Source organism: Passer domesticus, chromosome 14 (genome assembly GCF_036417665.1).
Source record: "Passer domesticus isolate bPasDom1 chromosome 14, bPasDom1.hap1, whole genome shotgun sequence".
NCBI classification, from domain to species: Eukaryota; Metazoa; Chordata; class Aves; order Passeriformes; family Passeridae; genus Passer; species Passer domesticus.
Window position 1 is genome coordinate 12,566,646 of NC_087487.1, and position 21,785 is coordinate 12,588,430.

Consider the following 21,785-nt stretch of genomic DNA (forward strand, 5'->3'; position numbering starts at 1 on the left):
CAGGAGCTCCTCAAAAGGAAATATATGGCCCTGAGATCCAATATTCTGCTTGTGATTTGTTTGTGCAACAGCCAGAGCCATTCACCAGAGCTTGATCTGAAATCAAGGATTTATTCAACAAGGACAATTGATTGCTGTGATACATTCAAAGCAGCACTGAGCTCGTGGGGCTGGGCCTTGGTTGCCAATACAACATTGTGTGTAGGAGTTTTCTTCTACCTTGAGACTCAGTGACTCCATCCAGCAGACAGAAACCTGGCAGCTGCTCCATCTTCCAGCACAGCGATGACCCAGATGAGATCTATATATCCAATATACACAGCTTCATGGCTGAGCAATGCTGTGCCAGAGTGCTTAGGATTTTTTGGCATGAGCCTGGTTCCACTTAGCATTTTTATGAATGTTCCTGTTCCTGGATTCATGCTGTAATGTAAAAATCGAAAAGGCACTCCTACTTGTAAGCTTCTGGACTTGATGGGTACAAGAGAAAAACCTGAAATTGATGCAAACCCATGATAAACCATTGGTGCAAATGAATGCACAACTATCTCCAAAAGTGAAACCAACACCAAATTGTGACTGACAATCTCTCCACAGGGACCTGTGGTGGCTGCAGCCTGGCTCAACACGTGAGCAGCCAAGGTTGGAGCTGCTGCTCTGACCCTGCAGAGAGAACTCAGCACTGCCCATCCCGACCAAAACTACCAAAGCAACAGCAGAGGGAAGGAAATCTGGATCTCGCATCACTGTGGTTTCATGTCATTGCCCATTGTCCTCTTCCACAGCTGCCCTCTGTGACCTCTGACAGTGGTAGGTTCAGCTCTACCTGTGTTTCAACACCTGGAATTTTAAGACAACCTGATTTTGCAATTAACAACTCGCAAGCAGCAAATTAAATTCATACAGGAACCCTAAGTAAACTGGCTATAATCACAGGTGATTATAAACACTTATCTATAGTACTGACATAAAAGGGCCAGAGGTTGCATAAACATGTAAGTTAAAGAGGTACCAAAATATTAGTCATGACCTTGTTAAAACAGTTGATATGGCAAAACTCAGGCATGAAATAACCTATAAAATGAAATATGATTAGTGTCAAGAGCTAATCTTCCAGAAGCCCAAACAATGTGATGCAAAGGAGCTTTTAAAAGAAACCAAACAAACTCATTTTTCATTATCTTCAGCCATCTTATTATTTCACAAGTTAGAAATCCATTAGCAATTCTGCCAAGAACTAGATAGGCTGTTTAGTTATCTAACACTGAGACACTCACATCCCATGGCTATCTTGATGTCCCTGGGGAAAAAAAAAAAACAGGAAAAGCAATGGAGTAATAAATTATTATAACTGTTTCATTAAAACTTAGGACACTCTAATTTTCAAGTTTATTTGGTGTTATATTTAAATGAACCAAAAGGCAACATTGTACAGTAACATTATAAAATAAAATTATTACATAGTACATTAACCAAAGCCCCATTAAAAAAAAAAAATCCTAAAAAGTCATTTGGGGACATATCCTACTCTTGCTCTTCTGCACACATGATTTATTAAGCTCATTTAAAGCAGCACTCTTATTTTTAGGAAAAGCAAAATGGAATTTGCCCCCAAAATGGAGTATCTTTTCTTATAGTTTTTGCAGTTCCATTTTATCATGTGTAATATATCAAGTTTATAAGGCATAAATACGAAAAACAGTTCAATATGCTGATCATAATTTTAATTAAGTAATACAGTCTAGGACACTTTTTCAATCACACCAAGGATTACAATGTACCTATAGCTTTAATTTCTTTTTTTTTTTTTATACAAAAGTCTATCATATGGTATACAGTGTATTCTAGTTGGTAACTGGTTCACAAGGTGGATCACGATATTCTTGCAGGTTAATATGTCAGGATTTCACCTAGTTTGTACACTCTGTGCAGGCTTCCTCCTTCCCTGGCTGCTCTCCTCCAGCAGCAGCATCCCAATGCTCCATCTCCTTGCCTGTTTTCAGAAGGGCTCTGTGCCAGATGCAAATCCCACTGGGAATGGCTCGGGATGCTCATCCCAGGGTTGCCAAGGGAGCCAGGGAGTGGAGGAGATGGCAGGGCAGTGGCTCACAGAGGTGTTTGTGGAGCAGGGAGCCAGGTCTGCTCTCCCAGCTCCCCGCAGGCTCCTGGAGAGAGCCCTTGACAAAGCACAGTGTGGTGTGTAAGGAAACCACTGAGCAATGGAGCAGGTGCCACTGGCTGCTTGTGCAAAGTAAGGATGGGCAAAAGCACCTCAGTAAATTAGGAGGCAGCATGGATGTTTGGGATGTTGAGTGCTTGGGTTGGGCCAGCCTCACATCACCCACAGCTCCATCACCTGCAAAGCCCTCCCAGGATTTTGGGCATCTCTAATGCAAGACTCATCTGGTGCCAGCTGGATGAGTTGCACAGATGAACCCTGTGGTCACTAAGACCTCCCACACCCATCTCCTACCTCCCCTTGGGCTGATATTTTCTAAAATCAGATTACTGAGATGCCCTGGTGAAAGCACTGCTGATTTGGGGCTGGGGGCAGCAGGGCCAGACCATTCCTGGTAGTGCAGAGGGGCTGGAGAGGGCAGGGGCTCTGTCCCCACTGCCCCTCCAAGGGTCCTGTCACTGCTGCTGTGGGCAGATGGGGGATTGGCACTGTCCCCCCACAGGACCACACTGCTCCCCCAGCAGCCAAGGAGGGGTGTCAGAGGGTTCCTGACATCACCTGAAACCAGGAATAGCTTTTTCTACATAGACAATCAACCTAAATTGTGCATGAGGCAAACTGCAGAGCAGTGTCCTCCAGAGTGTTTTTCCCATGTCTAATATTAGATATCTTGCTGGCAGCTCTGAATTGTCCCCAGAGGTTTCTCTACCTGCCTATATTTACTACGCACGGATCCTGAGCTCCTGTGCTCAGGTGCTCTGAATCACACCATAACCAAAGGCAGCCTAAAATAGACAGTGTGAATTGCTCCCTCCCTGCTGTGACTCCATCCTGCAGCATCTGGGAGGAAAGAGAAATTATCTTAGTATTATGAATGGGCCAAAGTCACAGAATTTGGGTCAGGATTCAGGCCAGGCAGGCACAGGTTTTGTCTGTGGGCCTATTCTTGTTCTCTGTTTGCTGATGGGACATCCAACCCTGTGCTTACACTTATTTTTCTGATAGATTAACAGTCTCAGGAATCACCTTTCCCTAAATAAAGCATAGCACGTGAGCAGCACACAAACAGCTCTCCATCTGCAGGAAAGAACTGACACACGTCTAAAGTCACAACAAAGCCTTCTCCTCCCACACACCCTTCCCTCAATACTTTTTTTAAACCAGTCAGAAACAAACAGTGAGTGCAGCACATCCCAGAGAGCCAGAGGAAGGAGCATCCAGTGCTTTCTTAGCTGCTGTGTCATTGTGTAGGGAGGCTGATTCTGAAAAAACCAAAATTACCCTACATAAAGAGCATTCACTAAAAGAATCTCCTTCCCCTTGGAGGACCAGCAAGATCACACTATTTCCTGAAAATCCTCTTTTTTTTTTTTTTTTTTCTATACTTGACAGAAGAGTAATACTGTCTGGATTTTTTGCTTTCACTAACTATGACAGGCAATTTCTGTCCCAGCTTGAGAATTCCATCAAACCTGCTATTTGCATTTGGGATAAAGCATCAAATGGACATTTCCCATGGGATACAGACTGCTTGCTGTCCAGCAGATTCAACCATCATTCTTAAGTACATTAGCAAGAGGGAAGCAAAAGATCTCCCTGTGCTGAATGCATTGCACCAGCAGTAAGTTTCTACCAGTGCTGAGAAATTGTGCCCTTAATATAAGTGCTGAGTAACCACCAGCCCTGCTGCTTGAGGAGCACTTGGGACTGTATAGAAGGCTTGCAGGAAAAGGACTTCCATTAGTACCCATTATGCTGTGATTTATGTTATGGGCTTAAAATAGCAAAAAATTAAACAGTTCTATTTAACCTAGAGTCTAAAAAAAGGCACAAAGATTTTGTGGGGAAAAAAAAATTGTAACTGTTCAGATTACATTTCCAAGAACTTTAACAGGGTGTTGCTTTGATTTGCCAGCTTTGCTTGCTGGCAGGAGTGAAATTGAGACAATTTCACTGTCTGCAGAGGTAAAGAATACCCTTTTGGCAAGGCAAGTTCTCCAGCTCTATGCAAATGTTATTCAACAGAAGTAACTAAAACCTCTTGTGATTGCTTTAAAACATAATCTTTTTGGTCTGCAGCACATTGCACTTAACTAAGTACTCAGTGATGATACAGTGGGTCTTAGGGCAAGACCAAATACAAAGAGCCCTTTTTAATCTGAACGTAGGAATGAACTCTGTTCACAGCTACACAGTCTGCTTTCAAACAAATGAACATGAAGTACATAAATACTATAAAATAAATACAATACATTCAGAGTTTTCAACACTGTAGAGAGCTGTTAAGACTTCCCTAGCTCCTCAATGTAATGCATATAGAACATTCCCTTCTATACAGTGCTACCTCCATGTGCCCACACCTCCTTTAAATGCAACATAGCTCAGACAACTTTCCTCTCTTGCCTGGATTCTCACCAGTCTCTGATTCTGTAAAACATTATATCCTTTCTTTAGGAAGAAAAAATATTGCACTTCTAAAAATGCATAAAAATCTAACCGAGTTCCCATTAACTCCACCACACAGTCTGTTATTTAAAATAGGACTTTTCCAAAAATGTATCTCTAGTTGTTCTGCGTTCTGCCTCCATTCTCCACCAGGATATCCTCAGAACATTGTCCCTTAGCGAACTCCTTACAGTTTTGCCAGCAGCCCTTTGACACACAGCACGAGCTATCCGAGACACAGGTGGCTGGGAGTCACGGGAGCGTGCCCAGGCTCAGGATTTCATGGTGCAGATGGGAACCACGATGACCAGGATAACCGTGCAAGCGGCCGCTGCGATCAGGGCAGCGATCTTGCAAACCTTTGCCCTCCTGAACTCGGCTTCTTTCCGCTTCAGCAAGGAGTCGTAGCCAGGAGTATAAATGTCTTCCATCCAGTACTCTAAGTTGTTTGGGTTTAAAGATTCTTGAGTCTAAAAAATTGAAAGGAAACGGTTGTTAGTTGTCTTGGGTCTGCCATTAACAAAAAAAGTGAACAAAGCAGATGTATCCAACTGCACCTGGATCTGCTGTCAGGATAAAGTGGGTTATTGCCACTTCTCACACCCCTTCATCTCCTGGTCCCAATTCCACAAAGCTGACGAAAGTCGTAAAAAAATACTGCAAAAAATAGACTCCTGCAACAGTAAGATTCTGCTCCAAAATCCCTCACGTACCTCTGATTTACCGGAAACTTCGTCATCTCGGATGGCATTTAAATAAGATCTCTTTAATCTGCTCGACAGCAGAGGTGTCAGCAAGAGCCAGCCTGTTACTGCTAATAATTTTTAAATTATTAAAGCTCAGCTGATGGGAAAGGTTCTTAATATATGCTCCTCATGCAGTACATTTTATAAAGCTAACCCTAATTTTGTCACCATGACTTGCTTGCAGGGCATGATAACCCAGTCCCATCCAGCTCTGCTGCAGGGGCAATTTACAGACCCCTCCTCTGGAATGGCATTGCCTGGGGACACAGGCAACCTGCAGAACTTCATCAGTATTTCCATCTGAATTGCTTATTTTTTAATGTCTTACAGCTTTTTGTTGGTAAGTATTTATGAGCTCTTAAAGCTTTCCATTTCAACCTTGCTTGTTTTTTTCCCCCTTTAACCCGTGTTAGAGAAAAATAAGGGGAAAACTGGGGAAACCCAAACACTATGCATTATATAGAGCTTATCAGCAGAAAGGAATAAGGCAAAAAGAACATTTCAAAAAATGACAGCATTTCCCCAAAGCTGTCTCCTTCATCTAAGGCTCCAAGAGCCCATTTCTTTAAAAAAAAAAAAAAAGAGATTCCATATAAAAATATTACAGTGAGAGTACCCTAACACATACCATTTCTGTGCTAGTAACAGTCTTGATCCAAAGCTTGTTGGACACTGCAAAGAAACTCCAGCTGACTTGAGAAGGATTTGACTAATCCTTCAGCCTTTAATTGACTAATTCAGATTTTGTGGCCACAAGCTACTGGCTGAAACTTTGTTTTTCCTGACAGCAGCATTTGTTTTATGTAAAGAACTACTAAAAGAAGTGATTCTATAGCTATCTCAGAAATAAGCAATGAAAATTGAGCAATGGTTTTATGACCATTTAATGGACACCTCTGTGATAGTGTTAGGATGCTGAAACAGAGGCCATCAGCTACATCTGTGATTGTATCTTTAGGGCTTTGAATGACCTGTTTCAGCCTTGTGAAAAAAAGGCAGCAATCTCATCTCTAAAGGCATCAGAAAATAGCCTGATACTGTTTCATCCCAGTGGATCATCATACACAAAGCAAAGCAATGAATCTCACACAGAGCCCACACCTGGGACAAGCTTTGGACCTGACTAGTTTTGCAATTTCTTTTTTTTGGAGGAAAACCCAGCAGACTCGTCAGGCTCCAGGAGAAATTTTAAGTAAACAAAGGTAGAAAAACCCCAAAGATAGGCATAGTATGCTTCAAGGAAATTGCAGTTTTGGACCCGTCTGCCTTGGCATTGACCTTTTAACCACTTCAGAAGGAAGATGCATTATTAAAAAGGCCCATTACTGTTAATCAGCTTCCTTTCCCATTTCATTGCCAGACGTAGGAATGTTCATTAAGGCATAATGTATTTACTTTCAGTTCTAATAAACTTAATCACTGGGAAAAAAAGCCCCCACTCATCAGTCTGTGTCTATTTTTTAAGTTTGTCAGTAAGCTCCATTACAAAGTCTAGACATGGGCTTTGTGGGGCAGATGCAATTCTGACAATCTTTTTGGAGGGAGAGAATCAAACCAGTAAACTTCTATCACCTTTATCCTAAAGATAAATGATGGCAATAAGCCGATTTCTCTGGTTTGCTCACAGTCATGCAGAGCTGCTTACAGAGAACAAAACAGCCCAACGAGGAGCAGATGGAGAACACTTCTCCCAGAGGGGCTTTGCTTCCAAATATCACCTCCCTTATTGCCTCACCCAGCAGGTAAGTGATGCTTTGTGACTGCCTGCTGCAGAGGAACGTCTTCCAGCCCATTCCTACACTAGCACACAGCCTGCAATGCCAGGGTTAGGAATTTAGTAAGCCCTCTAAAGCTTTTAAGACCCAAAAAGCAGCAGGGAGCTGAGGCAAGATGCGGCCTGCTCCCTGTGCTGCTTGGTTTCTCTCCGAGTGCACATTAGTCACAGCAAGGAGCAGGGGCTGGTGAGGACAGGGAAGTTTGCACGTGCCAAGCAAGGAGGTGAATTTGTTGTGCACAAATTCCTGCACAAACACTCATGGGAGTTGCTCTACAAGTGTGTGGGTGATGGTTTCAAATCCAAATCAGCCAGCATCCTGATGCTTTCCTAGGGATTAGTCTGATGGGTTTGGAGCTGGCTTAGGTACCTCAGCACTGAGCCATTGAGGGCTGGCATGGAGCAGCAAAGTCTCAGACTCTTCCCCAGCAGCCAAGCTGTGAGACAAGAGACTCCCTCCTGGAGCACAGCTGTACCCCACAGACTGCTACCCACAGACCCCTAAATGCCTGAGGTCAGCACCAGACCTCCCCACTGATCCTACATTCTACTGTCAAAGTGCATATAAAGGATACACAATTATTTGCACATCAGTGTGCATTTCATTGTGTGACATTTTTTTTAGGTTTTGAGACCAAGAAATGCAACATTTCTTTGGTGTTTAACTCATTTTGGACGTCATTCTTCAGGTCTCCTCTTTAAACCTCTGCTCAGATATTTTCCTTACTAAAAGATATGTTGTGTTTATCAGACTACACAGGGTATCCAGTGTGGGTGCTCATTTTATGTCAGGTTTGTGATTTCATGTCCGGAAAACATTAATACAAAATTTGAATGTGTCTCCTCTGCTTGTTGCACAAGAGCCTGCACACTTACAAGCTGAACCAAAATGCAAACTAGACACAGCATTAGTTGCCTGGCTGGTTTCCAGCAGCCACTTCAAAGCTTCCACAGTGACGTGTTTCAAAACCAGTCGTGGTATTGAACATCTTCTACAAGTATTTGATGTCTCGTGTTCCTAGTAAAATGGAAAAAACCCCAACCCTAACACTGCAATTCCCTGTGAATAATTCAGAGACAGAGGAAAAGGCAGATCCTGCACCACTCTGCCTTGCTGCAGTCAGGGACCAGCTCACCTCTGCACTCCCTTATTCCCCAACTCTTCTTTAGAGGTACTAAAGCCATCTTCTAAGATGGCTTAGAAGACATCTCTCCATTGCAGAATAAGCTGGGAGCATCAGCCTGTCAAGGATCACCATTCAGCAATGAAACATTCACGTTCCTCATTGTCCCTGGCCAGGATGGATAGGGATCAGCAAGATTAGAGGCTCAACAATCCACAGCTCTTTCCTGAGCTATCCAAATCCCTTCTTAAATGCATATTCTGGCAACATCCATTTGCAATCAAGCCATTCAAATTAAACAAATGAGACTCACTTGTAGATCCAAGGCTGCAATCTTGCCTTTATCCCCCGAATTCCTCGTGTATTCCTCTATGGTCCACGATGGCTGGGCACGTTTCACTTCAGCCAGCTCTGTCAACCTCATGTCTGTGTAGAGAGGGTTGCTTTTCATGTGTGACTTGAGTGATGCAGGGTAGGGATGAGGACTAAAGACTTGTTCAATCAAGAAAGCATCTTTTGGTTGTTTAGAGAGTCTATGTGGCTGTGGGATTTCATATTGCCTGTCTGCCTGCAATAGGGTTTAAAAGAATTTGAGAGAAAAAACAAGACTATGAGGGAGTTAAACACAAAAGACAGAGATATTCCTTTCAGAAGCACCATATAATAAAAATAGACCAGCTAGGATAAGGTTTTTGGATGGCCTTCATCCATTTGCCCACCTTCTTCTCACAAACAAACCAAAGAGGTATTGAGGTATTTCACAGACACAATTCCAACACAAACACAATGCTGACACAGCAGAAGAATTTTAGAGATAAAAAAAATATTCTGAAAATGGCCCTGACATCCAGAGGAGCCCAGCTGATCTGCAAAAGCTGAGAGACACAAGTAAGCTTCAAGGTTTGTGTTTCCAGATCAAATCCTAACATGAAGTATTCTTCAGGGATGGCCCCAGCCTGACACTGCAGCATCCATGGTACCATCCAGTGTCAGCCACAGGCCACTGGAGGGGTCTGGGAGGGACTCTCAAAATCAGCATGGCATCCTAAGCAAAGCAATGTGCACAAAAGCCAAGGTTTGGGCTGACTGAGGACAGCCTTCCTCCTCCTCTGCAGTCTAGCAATAACCCATGCTTTGTGGTTTCCTGTTCACCCAAACACACTTCTTTCCACCAAACCTCTGCTCTCAACCCTTCTCTGCCCTCACACCCCACTGCAGAAGGCACAGCATGCCTGCTGTGTGGTCACAACTGACCAGGGGCTGCAGGACCCCTCCCCAGACAGGAACAAACACCCGCCTTGTGCAGCTTCACAGAGCAGCACCCAGAGCCCCAGGACATCCCTGGGGTCAGTGAAGGAGCACAGGGAAGCTGCTGGGAGGATGGGCAGAGTTTTTCTGCCCAGCCAAACCAAGAGCACAGCTACACTGCAGCTCCACAACAGGAGGCATAAGACTCATTTAAATGGCCATGAAAGTCAGATAGAGAGAACATAACTACAATGAGCATCTCACTGTTCACATACAAGGTTTTTTTCCTTGAGGGGTTTGAATCCATGAATCTATTTTATAGAATACATACTTCTCTGATAAAAGCCATCACAATTCAATTTCAAAATATCTCTTCTAAAACAATCACTAGACAATTTCAATTTTCCCCGCACCCTTTTCACCAAGGTAATTACCAGGCCTCCTTATATTGCTGCAGATGATGGAGAATACCATCACCTTCCCAAGATGTCACCCACGTTACCACCCTTTCTTTGCAAAAAAGCAAAGCTTTTGAGAAGCAACTTGGCCATTTTGCAGCTGGCAAGCAAGAACCTACAGATACAAAACCACTCAATTATGATAACAATAAAGGCAGGCATAACATGGCAGGGCAAAGCATTGTCATACCCCGAGGCTTGTGATGACTACGGAAGGCATTCATAACCACATTATTTTTAAGCATTTATTGTGTGAGTTAAAGTTGAAATTACCTCTTTAGATTTCCTGTGCCAGTCCTTATTTTCTCCTCCATCTCTCTCTTTCACCTCCTCCTCTGTAATGCCAACTTGGTTGGTGTAAGTAATAGCTCTCCAGTCTCGGGGAGAGTTTGAAATACTTGCTATTTTGGATTCGGTTGCACTGTTTTCTTCTGTTAGTGATCTTGATGATCTCCTAGTAAACAAACTTTTTTTTAAGGCTTTTACTCGAAGACTCTCACTATTACTTCCACTGGCATCTGAACAGCACCATTCTGGATTATTCTCCAGTTTGCCTCCATGAGGAGTATTGTGGCACTGAAATATCTGCGGGGAGTTGCTCTCATCTGACGCGGCATCGCTTGTCAAAGAGTTGAGATCTATTTGTACACTGACCTTCTCTGGCTGCTGGATTTTTTGATCCAGCTTGCTTAATTTTCCCAGGACTTGAGAGATTTCTTCTCGGACACCTGAGAGAGATTCCAGTTTCTTCTCTATTTCACCAATCCTCAAGACTAATTTGCAGACACTCGTTTTCAGTTCATCATCTGTGTTACTGACATCTGTCCTGACCACTTTATCCAGTTTGTTACAGGCACTCCCATTGGAGATTTTTGCCAAATTGTGCTCAGGCGAGCTCTCACAGTCTGATTTATGCACCTGAGACAAGGAACCGGTGCTGTTGTAGCAGGAGGACTGCATCACTCCCGTGGAGCCGCTGATGCTCATGTCATCCAAGAAGCGGAAGATGTCACTGATGTCATCACTCACGATTTCAGAGTCGTCATCCGACTGCTTCAGAGAGTGCCGCTCCCCGTACTTGGCTTGGCCTGCTGCACACAAATCCTTGCATTTCTTGTGCTCCAGAACCTGCTGCTCCGTTTGCGTCCCAACACTCATGGTCCTGTCAATGCTTAAGATCTGGACAGAAGTACAGTTAATGCTTTTATCCTTAAACTTTTTGACTGGCTCGTGTTTCTCCACATCCAGAATGGAAGGAATTTCCTTAGGTTTATGCCCATTGGGTTTCACAGCATAGTTTGCCTGCATAATTGGTTGCTGATCTTTTGCATTTAGGTAGGACTGATGCCTGTCAACTGAAGGAAAGTTTGGAGATGGGTTGCTTGAGCTCTGGTATCGTGGTTTCTCTTCAGACTGCTTCCTATTAAAAAATGAACGTTCAAAGTCAGGGACCTCCTCAGTATTTAAACTCCAGCTTTTAGCTGGCCAGGCAGTTTGCTTGGTTGGCTTTCCAGTCCATTTTTTTGTTTCCTGTGGTCCAAGAACAGTAGTTGGGCCAAAATACGTTGAAGCTTGAAGATCATCTAAACTTTCATGCTTCACTCGCCTTTTGTCCGGTATAGGAGAATAAATTGGATTCAAGTACTGGCTGCTGTATGGCATTTCAAAGCTGTGGTTGAAGAAAGTCTGCTTAGAGCTTTCTTTCCTGTTCTGAGGCTCTCTGTGTCCATCTTCTGGTGTTTTGTTGGATGGTATTAAGTTGGGAGATATTGTAATCAGATTATGAAAATCTTCTTTGAATATATGTCTTTTCTGGACACACGACTGCATCATGAACGGCTCGTCATTTGAAATGAAAGTTTCTTTTATGCCTGCACTTATAGGCAAGGAATCCTGGTCTGAAATAGATTCATTTTCAATGTTCATGGGGAAGTACGTACTCTGCATCTCACAGGGTGGGGACGTGGCAATGGAGTAGGACGCCAGTGCCTGCAGCCTGTCCAGAGAGGCAGCCCTGCCCTTCATGTCCTTATTAACACCAAGCAAGAAGTTGGGTTCTGATGAGGGGACGAACTGCTGGCAGTCTTTGCAGTCCATCTTTCTGCATTTCGAAGACCTCCTGACAGGAAAGCCTCGGCTGAAGTCCTGGTCGTTGAGCTCACAGTTGGGCACGCAGTCAGGCACACAGTCTGCCATATTGCAGATCTCTGTGTCAGACCTGCAGGACTCAAAGGACTCCTTCTTCTTCACTTTGTGCCTTGCAACTGGAAGCTTCTCCTTGGCCACTCCCCCGTTCATTTGTATGAGGTTGAATATTGTTACTATATCTGCTGCAACCATGATTTTCTTTGATTGCTGATTGTTTACAGTGCATCTCATTTTGTCTTTGAACAAAGTCGCTGGGAAATTAGGATCCAGGCAAGCAGTATAAAACAGCACGCTTCTGAGCTTGGCCAACTGGGATAAATCAAACCTTGCACACAGGGACTTGCAGAGATCCTGGTAAGAAACAGTATTCTGCTTTGTGTCCAGCTCCTCCAATATCTTCACCAGGAAGAGTGAGGATTCCTGGCTGGACTCCATGGCTTAAGCGTATTTTTCCGTTTAGCCTGGAAACCACGTTCCACTTCTACAGCAACACAAAAGAGATTGTAAGTCACCCACAGGTAATACCCAGGGCCTTGCAACTCAGACAGAGGTGGGGCCTGACTCCCTAACCATGCCATCCAGGGCTTGCTTTTATAACCCATCCTCATGCTCTGAACTTCAGGCTGCAATCCTAGCATCCAATAAATCAATACTTAAATGGAATTGGGGTTTTATCCAAGAAGGCTCCTTTATGCCAATGTCTGCTAAAGCAACCAAGTGAATAAACAGAAGAAGCTTTGGAGAGGCTGAACTAATGGCAGATACAAATAGCCTGCACAGAATTTCAGCACAGAATTTCTTACCAACTTATGAGAGGTTCAAAGCACAGTTTGAGCATCAAATTGTCTGCAATAATTCCAGTCCTAGCCTAACCAGGGCTGATCTACTGTACCATGACATGTTTTCATATCTGAACGCAAATGGCTCTGAAGAAGATTTTCTGTCAATAAACTTCTGACATGTTTTTAGAAATTATCTGAGAACATAATTGCCATCTTGCTTACTTTAAACCATTATTTTCTCCTCTGCTCTGAATTATCTCCTTTGGATACTTTGACTTTTTTTTCCCAGAAATACCTTTTCTTAAATATAAGATTCAGGAATGGAAAATTTGCCAGGTCCCACATGAAAAGTCTGTGTGGGCCCCATTTCAGCTCTAAAGTCCAAAATTTAGCAAAGAACAGAAGGAGTTAAAAAAAAAAAAAAAAACAAACCTTACTGAACCTTGAAACCAATCCAGCAGATGCTAGAAGGCTGGCTGCCAATCAGGATGGATTTGAAGACAGAGAAATATCAAGGACAGAGAACATCCTCTTCAGTGATGTGCTCCCAGTGAAGTCTAGGAGTGCATTTCCATTCACCATCCCGAAATGACAGGGCAGAGGTGAAGAGCAAAAGCTTCACATTTATGTGGATAACAGGAATAGCTCCAACAAGCACAGCTAACACTAGCAAACATCTTGGAGAGAATTTAAACCCCTGCACTTTCAGAATTGAAGCCAACCTTCAGCTATTATGGATTAGGAAAGGATGTTGACAATTTTTCATCCACCTATTGTGAATATCCTTGTCGGTGTCTCTGCTGCTGGCTACTAGGAAAGACAGAGCACAGGCTGATGCAGTCTGCCAATTGCTATGGTTGGTCACTCTGTCTTTGTTATTCTTACTGATAGGAATGACAAAAATCTTCTCAGCTTCCCAAAAAAGTATGTTATCTTCCCCCATTCACTGCCACCCTTAGATGACCCCTGGAACTGGCCTCTCCTCCATCAAGTGCAGAACATCCACCCAAATGGCAAGGCACTGAAGTTAACATTGCAAGGTTCATTATTACTCATTCTAAAAGGCACCTTTTGATCAAAAACCTCAGGACTCCTGAGCACCACTCCAGAATCCAGGGCTCCTGTTTCATCTCCTGCCCTGACATTACACATCAGTGATTGCTATCAGTGTCAGGAGCCAGAGTACTTCAGTTTTCATAACAAATAGTTACCCAAAGGAATACAGAACAAGTCTCCATATGAACTCGGTTGTTTATTTAAATGACATCTTTCTACTGTGTGTGATCAGGAGCTGAGCTGCAGCAATGTGAATGTATTTCTGTGATTATAAACACAACTCTCAGAAAGCAATGGCTACAGGGATTTTCCAACACCTCTGCTGCATGCCTGTTTGCTTTTAAAGCTCCTGTATTATGCATAGCAGCACAACTCTTCTGCCAGCTGACAAAGGAAAAAAAATGTTTTACTGTTCTGTGCTCAGCTCCAAGAAGTAATGCAAAAGGCTGGAGGAGGGTGCTTGTATCCTTTTTCTCTCAGCAGTGTGTGCTTGGAGGCACAGCCTCTTTCACAGCCTGCCTTTGTATTTCTCTGTCATGTCACCATTAATGATGCTCCCATGCTAGGTCCAAACCCTGTTAGTTACCACCAAGGCTACCAAGTTCTCACAGAATAAACTTCACGTGTGGAGCTCAGACATTCCCAGCTGACAGGGGACTGGCATTCCAAGTCAATTTTCTGCATGTAATAAATCTGCCACTTGGGACAGGAGTGAAAATATGTCTTTTTGTCACCTCCAGGCTGAATACCAGCAAAAGCAGCTATCTCCTCCTATTTGTAAATTCACAGCTTCTTGCCAACCCCTCACCTGGATATACATTTTCACAGCCTGATGCACACCCTGTGCTGGCCTGCCAGCAGCCTGCCTTCTCCCCACTCACACTCCTGCTAAAACACCCAAGTAGCCAGTCTGCACTAACATATTTTTGAAAAGTGTCAACCCATTTTGTTCCCCACCTTTCTGTCTTTATTATCTCATCCCAGTGAGGATATCCTAGGTACAGCTTCTTGAAAATTTTTGCTTTGCACCAAGTCATTCTTTGCGTCATCAGAGGTTTTAACTTAAATTCAGGTTTCTAAACCCATGAATCTGGTGAAACTCAGCTGCAGCCTGATTTGCAAGGCTGCTGAGTGATGACAAGCTCAGTAAGTTGACTGAAAGCCCTGCTGCACACCCCCAGTCTCATGTTGCTCGTACTTAGCACCAACAAGGACCCTTGTTTTGGGGACCCCAATCCATACACAAGCAGTAAGGCAAAGGCACTGAAGCACAGACCCAAAGCAGAGAGCTCAGCTAGGCTGGGCTAGCTCAGTCCCACCCCTGGGCTCCCAGACCCAAGCCTGGCAGGTGACACTCAGCTATAAAGCAGTGAGAGGTCAGGGATGTGACAGTGGCTTTGAGACAAGGGTGACCAGCAGAGACCTGAACCTGCTCAGGTGGGAATTCAGCCAGTTCATTCAACTGAGACTCAGCTATGGGAGGTGGAAGCTAAAAGGCAGGTAGCAAACTCAGATATAGGCCTTGAGGAAAATACAGTGAGCTAGGAGCTGGAATAATTTCTTCTTCACCCCTTGGCTGTTCACAAACAGCTTTTTGGTGTGAGAGAATTTTAGGTGTGAAAGATATCTCTGGGCTTCAGCCTGAGCGTGGAAATTGGTGCTCCCTTGTGCCAGAGCATCAGAAACATTGCTGCTAGTGGAGCACCAACAGATTGGGGCTGTGAAGAACAGGATGTACTACCCCTAAGGATAATATATAAGGGCCTTGGAATCTTGTTTCCTGGTTCAGGGATGTAAAAACCTGGTGCCAGAATTTTTAGTGGCACATTAAGCTCCTCTGCCTCTTGTCAAACCTCCTAACAGCCTGCGACAAAGACAGGTGCTTCTTGGCAGGCCAGCCCAGGAGCTGCCACGTCCCGGGTGCCAAGCACTTGGCCATGCACCATCTCAGCCATTATGTCCACGTTCATTCAGCATCTCTCAAAGCAGGACCAGAATAGAGCTAGACGTGGCACATAAATGCAGAGCTCTGAAATAAGCTCAGCAAGGCCTTTTAAAGAGGGTACAGGGTCACGAATCAGTCAAAAGCAGCAAAGCAAATGGAAGCACCCACAGCAAGAGCAGCAGCACAGGGTCTGCTCAGATGGCCTCAATTCCACCAAGGTCCTTGTGCCTTACCCTCAATGCCAGCAGCCACACACACCCTTCAAACCCCCTCTCAAACTGACTTTGGTCTCCAAACACATGGAGCTCCCTAGACAAAAGGACGGGATCTGGCTTTTTTATCTTCACCAAGACCATCTCTGACCAAAGGAGCCACTTAACATTTCATCCTTAATGATTTTGTTATATTAACATTGGAAGGGTCGCTTTGACTCAGCTCCCTGAGATTTGACATTTGCTGCTCTAATAGCACAATTATATCCCAGCATGGGCTTGTAGAGCATCAGATTGCACAGCCAGTCGATGGGGGCTGGCTCTCCTTGCACGCAGATGAGCTCCAGACTTACCACAAATCAATGTCTTCTTGCCCTGCACCAGGAGCAATGAACTGAGCTCTCATCTTACCACCAACCCACTGTCTCAGCCTCTGGAGGAAAAGTCCAAGAATGTAACAATTGCAAGCTCCATCCCCAGAGGAGCTCTCTGCTGCACAAAGGGAATATACTGTTCTATTTTCTGGTGTCTTTAGGAGCCAAGCCTCCATGAAAACTCTCCCCTGTGGTTCTCCAGACCAGGGGAATCTGCAGACTCTTTCATGCATCTTGCTTCCTTGCAGGAAAGCCAGAATGCACTTCCCATCCTCACCACCTCCCGAATCAGCAGTGGTGTGGGGGTGCTCCCCTCATCTCCTGCCTACCCTATAAATTTGCCATCCACAGGAATTAATGAAATCAGTGCTGCTTCCCAGTTGCCCTGGCTGCTTTCCTGTGACTCCTTCAGCCCAAACCCTGACCTGCCAAAGGGTCTAAGGGCAGCACACATTGGGGCAGATAAACCCCAGCACAGGATTCAAGAGAACAGTCCCACCACTCGACTTCCCTGAGCAGCTGCAGGGTGGCAAGGTGCCCTGCACGAGTCTGAATCATGGCCACTGGCATACAGACCACGTTATCTCCCTCCCTTATTTCCTCCTTCATTTCCTTCCCTGTTCTTTGTGCCACTGACATTTGCTCTCCCCATTTCCCAATCTCCACAGCAGGTTCAGCTACCACACAGATGTGGCTTCTGGAGCTGTCGTTTCCCCTCTCCCCTTGATTTGCCAGCCAAGAGGGAAACAGCATCCTGGTTTTGTTCCCCCCACGGTGACTACCGGGCCACCCCGGAACGCCACTACGGCAACGCAGCGGCAGAGCGAGCCTTGCATAAATCCCCCAGAAAGAGGCAGCTACTTCAGCACAGCAGAACATTAATACAGAGCCAGTGATGTGCTGTTTTACTATTAACTTCAGCTCATAAATCATTCAGCCTGCCTTCCCAACACCAGATACTATAAAACAAGGCAGGCAACGCTCGCCTCACAGGAAATGTAACCCGCCGAGACGGAATTCAGTTTTTGTTTTCTCCCTCACTCATAAATCCATTTCTCTGTCAAAATATTAAGAAATTTCTGAAGGAATAGAGACCTCGAGCCCCATCTGGCTTCCACTGCACACAGACACAGAGCTGGCACTCAGGGAAACAATGCCCATTTCCACACACCTTACTCCTCCTCCTCCTCCCTCCAGCCTTCTGCTGCTCATTAAAAAGAAAACTAAAACACACACTTTGGAGCCCTGCCCGTGCAATGGCAACTGCTCCTCTCCACCTTTCATTGAAGAGAAAAGTCCTCCTGACCAGTCTGGCACAGGCTGTCTCCTCCGGACGCTCCTCGGCTGCGCAGGAGCAGGGTGGGCTCAGTCCCTGGGGCAGGTGGAGGTGGGTGCCGGCTCCCGGGTGTGGTTTTTATCCATTCCTTCAGAGCCGAAGGGAAGGATCACCTGCCTGCCGGGAGCTCACGGTGCCTGTGCACCCGCTGTGGCCAGCGGCTCGCTGCTGGTGCTGTGCACGGGAAGGATGCACAGCCTGCACCCTCCCGAGCATCCCGCTGCCAGCCGCCTCCGGGGGTCACCGGGGGTCGCTGGGAGCAGCACGGGAAGAAGCTGCTGTTTTCTGGCTCTTATCTTGAGTGAATGAGCCCTGGAAAACCGCGCTTTACAAACCCAGCTCCTTACCGGAGGCAGGCTCTGCTGTAAAAGGACTCTGCACAACACTTCAGCTTCCCCAACAACCCAGAATTCAGCGGTTTTTAAAGGGTCTGAGTGCCTAAATTAATAGGGAACTTGTGGATAAAAGCAGCGGACCCTCACGGCTGTACAAGAGCTCAATTCGAACAGGGTTTGCCATTGATTTTTCTTGCACAGTAACATTAGGCTGATTATTTGCATGGTTCAGTTATGCAATCCAGGTAAAGGTATCTCTACGATCTGGGAAAGTGCAAACAATCATTCTAAAACTGTGAAATAAATTACTTGAATTATTACTGCATCATATACTCTTGGTTATTCTTTGCCAACTCTTGGCCCATTCAGACACACACAAATACTGTCCTCCCAATACATTATTAGAGCACATCCAAGCCACATTTTTACCGGAAATTTTTGCATAAGGAGACACCATTAAAAATACTGACAGACAAACACAAAAAAGTCTAATTGAATTAAATGTGAGCAATTTATCCCATCTGTGGGCAACCTGTATTTTTGCACAGCAAGTCTCTAACAATCTCACTGCCACCCTGCCCCCTTGCCCTGGTGGGTCCAGTTTCCCTGATCCCCATCCCTTCAGACTCTGTTTGGGGGTTGGGGTCCCTGGGGCTCAGCCCAAGGGTCACCCACTTGCCCCTTTCGGGCAGATCAGGATGTGCGGGACTAAAGAGGAGCTGCCAAAGTCCCAGACGGAGTTTCACGATTTCGGAGCACCCCCTTTCCTAGAGAGCTCCACCAAGAGGCAGGACCCCGGGGCAGCGGTGGGGACCACAGGGGCTGCGGGGTCTCTTACCTGCGCTCACTCCTCCTTCTCGCAGCCCGGCGGGGGCAGGCGGTGCTGAGCGGCTCCCCGGCACCCCCGGGTGCTCAGCGCCTCCCCGGGGCTGGGGAGCATGGGGGGCTTGTCCTCGGCGCCCCTCTCCCCCAGGCACCTCCCGCACCTGGGGCTCACCTGCGGGCTCCGCCTGCCGCCGGCGCGGGCAGCGCGGCCGTCAGGGCTGGACCTGCCGCTGCAGCAGCCGCTTCTCGGCCAGGAGGAGGAGGAGGAGGATGAGGAGGAAGAGCCCGAGCCTGAAGCCCCAGCAGGATGCCATAGCGCCGGGCTGCGCTGACAAAGGCGGCAGCAGGTTGGCATGGGAGGAGGGAGAGAGGGGAGGAGAGAGGAAAGAGAAGGAGGGGAGACGGGAGGGAGGGAGGGAGGGGGCTGCACAGGCCGAGCCTCCCCGCACCGCCCCCGGTCCCGCTGCCCCGGCCGGCCCCGGGCGCTGCCGCAGCGGCTCCGCAGGGACGGGGCGCGGAGCGAGGCGAGGGGCCGAGACTCCGCTTCCCTAAACCATCACATCCCTATGATTTGTATGATTAGAGTGAGTCCCGGCGCTCCTCGGGGGATGAAGAGCGCTCGGCTCCAGCCGCACCGCTGTCCGGGCAGGGAAGGGGGTGCCCAGCGGGAAAGGGACACGGACAGCCCCTCTTCCCAGCCCGGGACATGCACAGCAGCACTCCGAGGAGGAGCGGCTGAGGGAGCTGGGGCTGTTCAGCCTGCGGGAAAGGCGAGGCGAGGGTGACTTTATCGCTCCTTACAACTCCCTGAAAGCAGCTGGTAGCCGGGTAGGGGTCGGTCTCTTCTCTCGGGCAACAAGCGACAGGGCAAGAGGAAACGGCCCCAGGTTGCACCAGGGGAGGCTGAGGCTGGATGTTAGGAAATACTTCTTCACTGAGAAGTGAAGGCTGGAACAGACTGCCCCGGGCAATGGTCACCATCCCTGGAGGTGTCACCATCCCTGGAGACACTTGTGGACATGTACATGTGGCACTTAGGAACACGATTTTGAGGTGGACTTGCCTATTAGTGAGTTAACACTTGGTCTTGATGATCTTAGAGGTCTTTCCTCACCTAAACAATTCCGTGATGCTGTGACAGCATCCAGAGCCCACCCCGCATTCCCATCGCCCCCGGGGCACCAATGCCACCACTGCACATCCCTGCAGTGCACAGCTGCCCTCGGGCAGGTGGCCCTTGCCGGGATGGGGTCTGGCAGTGCAGAAGGGGCTGACGGTGTGGGAGTCCCCACCCCAGGTGTGCTGTGGCACACGTGCAGTGCCCACGACACGCACACTCGGTCTGGGCAGGCGAGGTCTGCCCTCAGCCACAGCACTGCCTCTTCCCCTGCTGCTGGCTGGCTCGCCACGCCACGGAAATACTGCAGAGAGTTTTTAATAGAGGTGTTGCTGGGTGAAATAAAGCAGTAAGATGTCAAAGGCTCGACTTCTCCTCTCACTTGCACTGTTTGGGGAGTGGACTATCAGCTGTCCTTTCCCAGATGAGCTAATTTGAAGAGTTGTATGCACAAGCACACCACAGCCCTCAGACCCCTATGGACAAACTGGCCTAAAACTATGTGGTTTACTTATTCTGACAACCTTGGGAACAGAGCTCTCTGCTTTCCCAAGAGAAACAAGGAGTCAGGAGGGGGTTTTTGTTTAAAACCCACTGATGTGCAAGTACTTCCACTGACTTTGAAGAATAATGTGCGTGATGCAGTGTATACATAATATCTGTAAAGACACTTAATGCACACAGCAGCTAATACAAGAGGAGAGGGTAAACAGACATCCTTGGAAATGGAAGAAAAACATGTTTATACTACATTATTCTTACCACTTTAACTTAACAGCATTAAAAGAGGGAGTGTCCTTGGGCCCCATTTCCCATGCTTTTGTCGGATTTTTTTTTTCTTTTTTGTTTATAAGTATCCATTTACTTGCAAATTTCACGGCTGGATGATTTCAGCCCTACACCACTTCCTAGAGTACATGCCTTCAGGTCATCAGAATAGTCAGAAGAACTTTCTGTACCCTTCAGAGCTGCACACACCAGAGAATAAATAGAAAACATTTCTTAGCCCGAGTTCAGGTCTAGCTGATCTTGATTTTGCCCAGGTTTCCAGAGCCAGCTCCCATAGCTGCCACCAGAGGAAAGTTTGGTGACTTCGCCTTTTGCCTTCCTTGCTTGCATTTCAGCATGCAGAAATTACATTTAATTGATGGCAAGGGTTTCATTATCTTTTTGTGCACTGTGACTGGCAGCATATAATTAGGAATCACCTGCAAAAATTGGTTTGAAACAGTTAAACACGGTGCAGACTCATATACACAAGATGTTGATTTCACACTGGGAGGTGTGTCCCAAGGGCTCCCCTCGGGGCTGGGGAAATCCTCTCTGAGCACCTGGGGTGCTGCAGGTCTGCAGGAACACCTGCCCCCCTCCCTTTCCTTTGCCTTTCAATCTGGACTCCAGCTCTCCTCCTTCCCCAGGCCAGATTTGACAGCAGCTTCAGTGGGAATTTCGTCCAAAAGGAGAGCACCGGATCAGCTCTCCCTGTCCCCATTCTCCATCTAATTTTAGCACCATCAACTCCTGTCTCCCCTCGCCACCTTTCCTTGACATTTCTGCTTTGTTCTTCACTCTTCTCTCCCCTTTCATCTTCTCTTTCCTTCAGCAGCTGGCACATTTACCTCGTCTGGCTCCCCCATAGCCTCCACCTTCCCTCCAGGCCTCCCAGCTTCCTTTCCCTCTG

General features: G+C 46.5%; 1 protein-coding gene across 4 annotated transcripts; it reads right to left on the bottom strand.

Annotated features, from left to right (window-relative positions):
• Nucleotides 1-1,342: 1,342 nt before the first annotated feature.
• Nucleotides 1,343-19,382, bottom strand: MINAR1 (membrane integral NOTCH2 associated receptor 1). 4 transcript variants are annotated; one of them, XM_064388653.1, is made up of 4 exons: nt 19,160-19,379; nt 10,248-12,603; nt 8,582-8,836; nt 1,343-5,094 (listed from the first exon to the last, which is right to left on the bottom strand). In XM_064388653.1, the coding sequence occupies exons 2-4, from the start codon at nt 12,555-12,557 to the stop codon at nt 4,897-4,899; spliced, it is 2,763 nt and encodes a 920-aa protein (XP_064244723.1). In that variant the 5' UTR covers nt 12,558-12,603; nt 19,160-19,379; the 3' UTR covers nt 1,343-4,896. The 4 variants fall into 4 exon arrangements, with proteins under 4 accessions (XP_064244723.1, XP_064244722.1, XP_064244724.1 ...); XM_064388652.1 differs by having other exon boundaries at nt 19,001-19,379; XM_064388654.1 differs by lacking the exon at nt 19,160-19,379 and adding an exon at nt 17,769-18,959.
• Nucleotides 19,383-21,785: the final 2,403 nt, after the last annotated feature.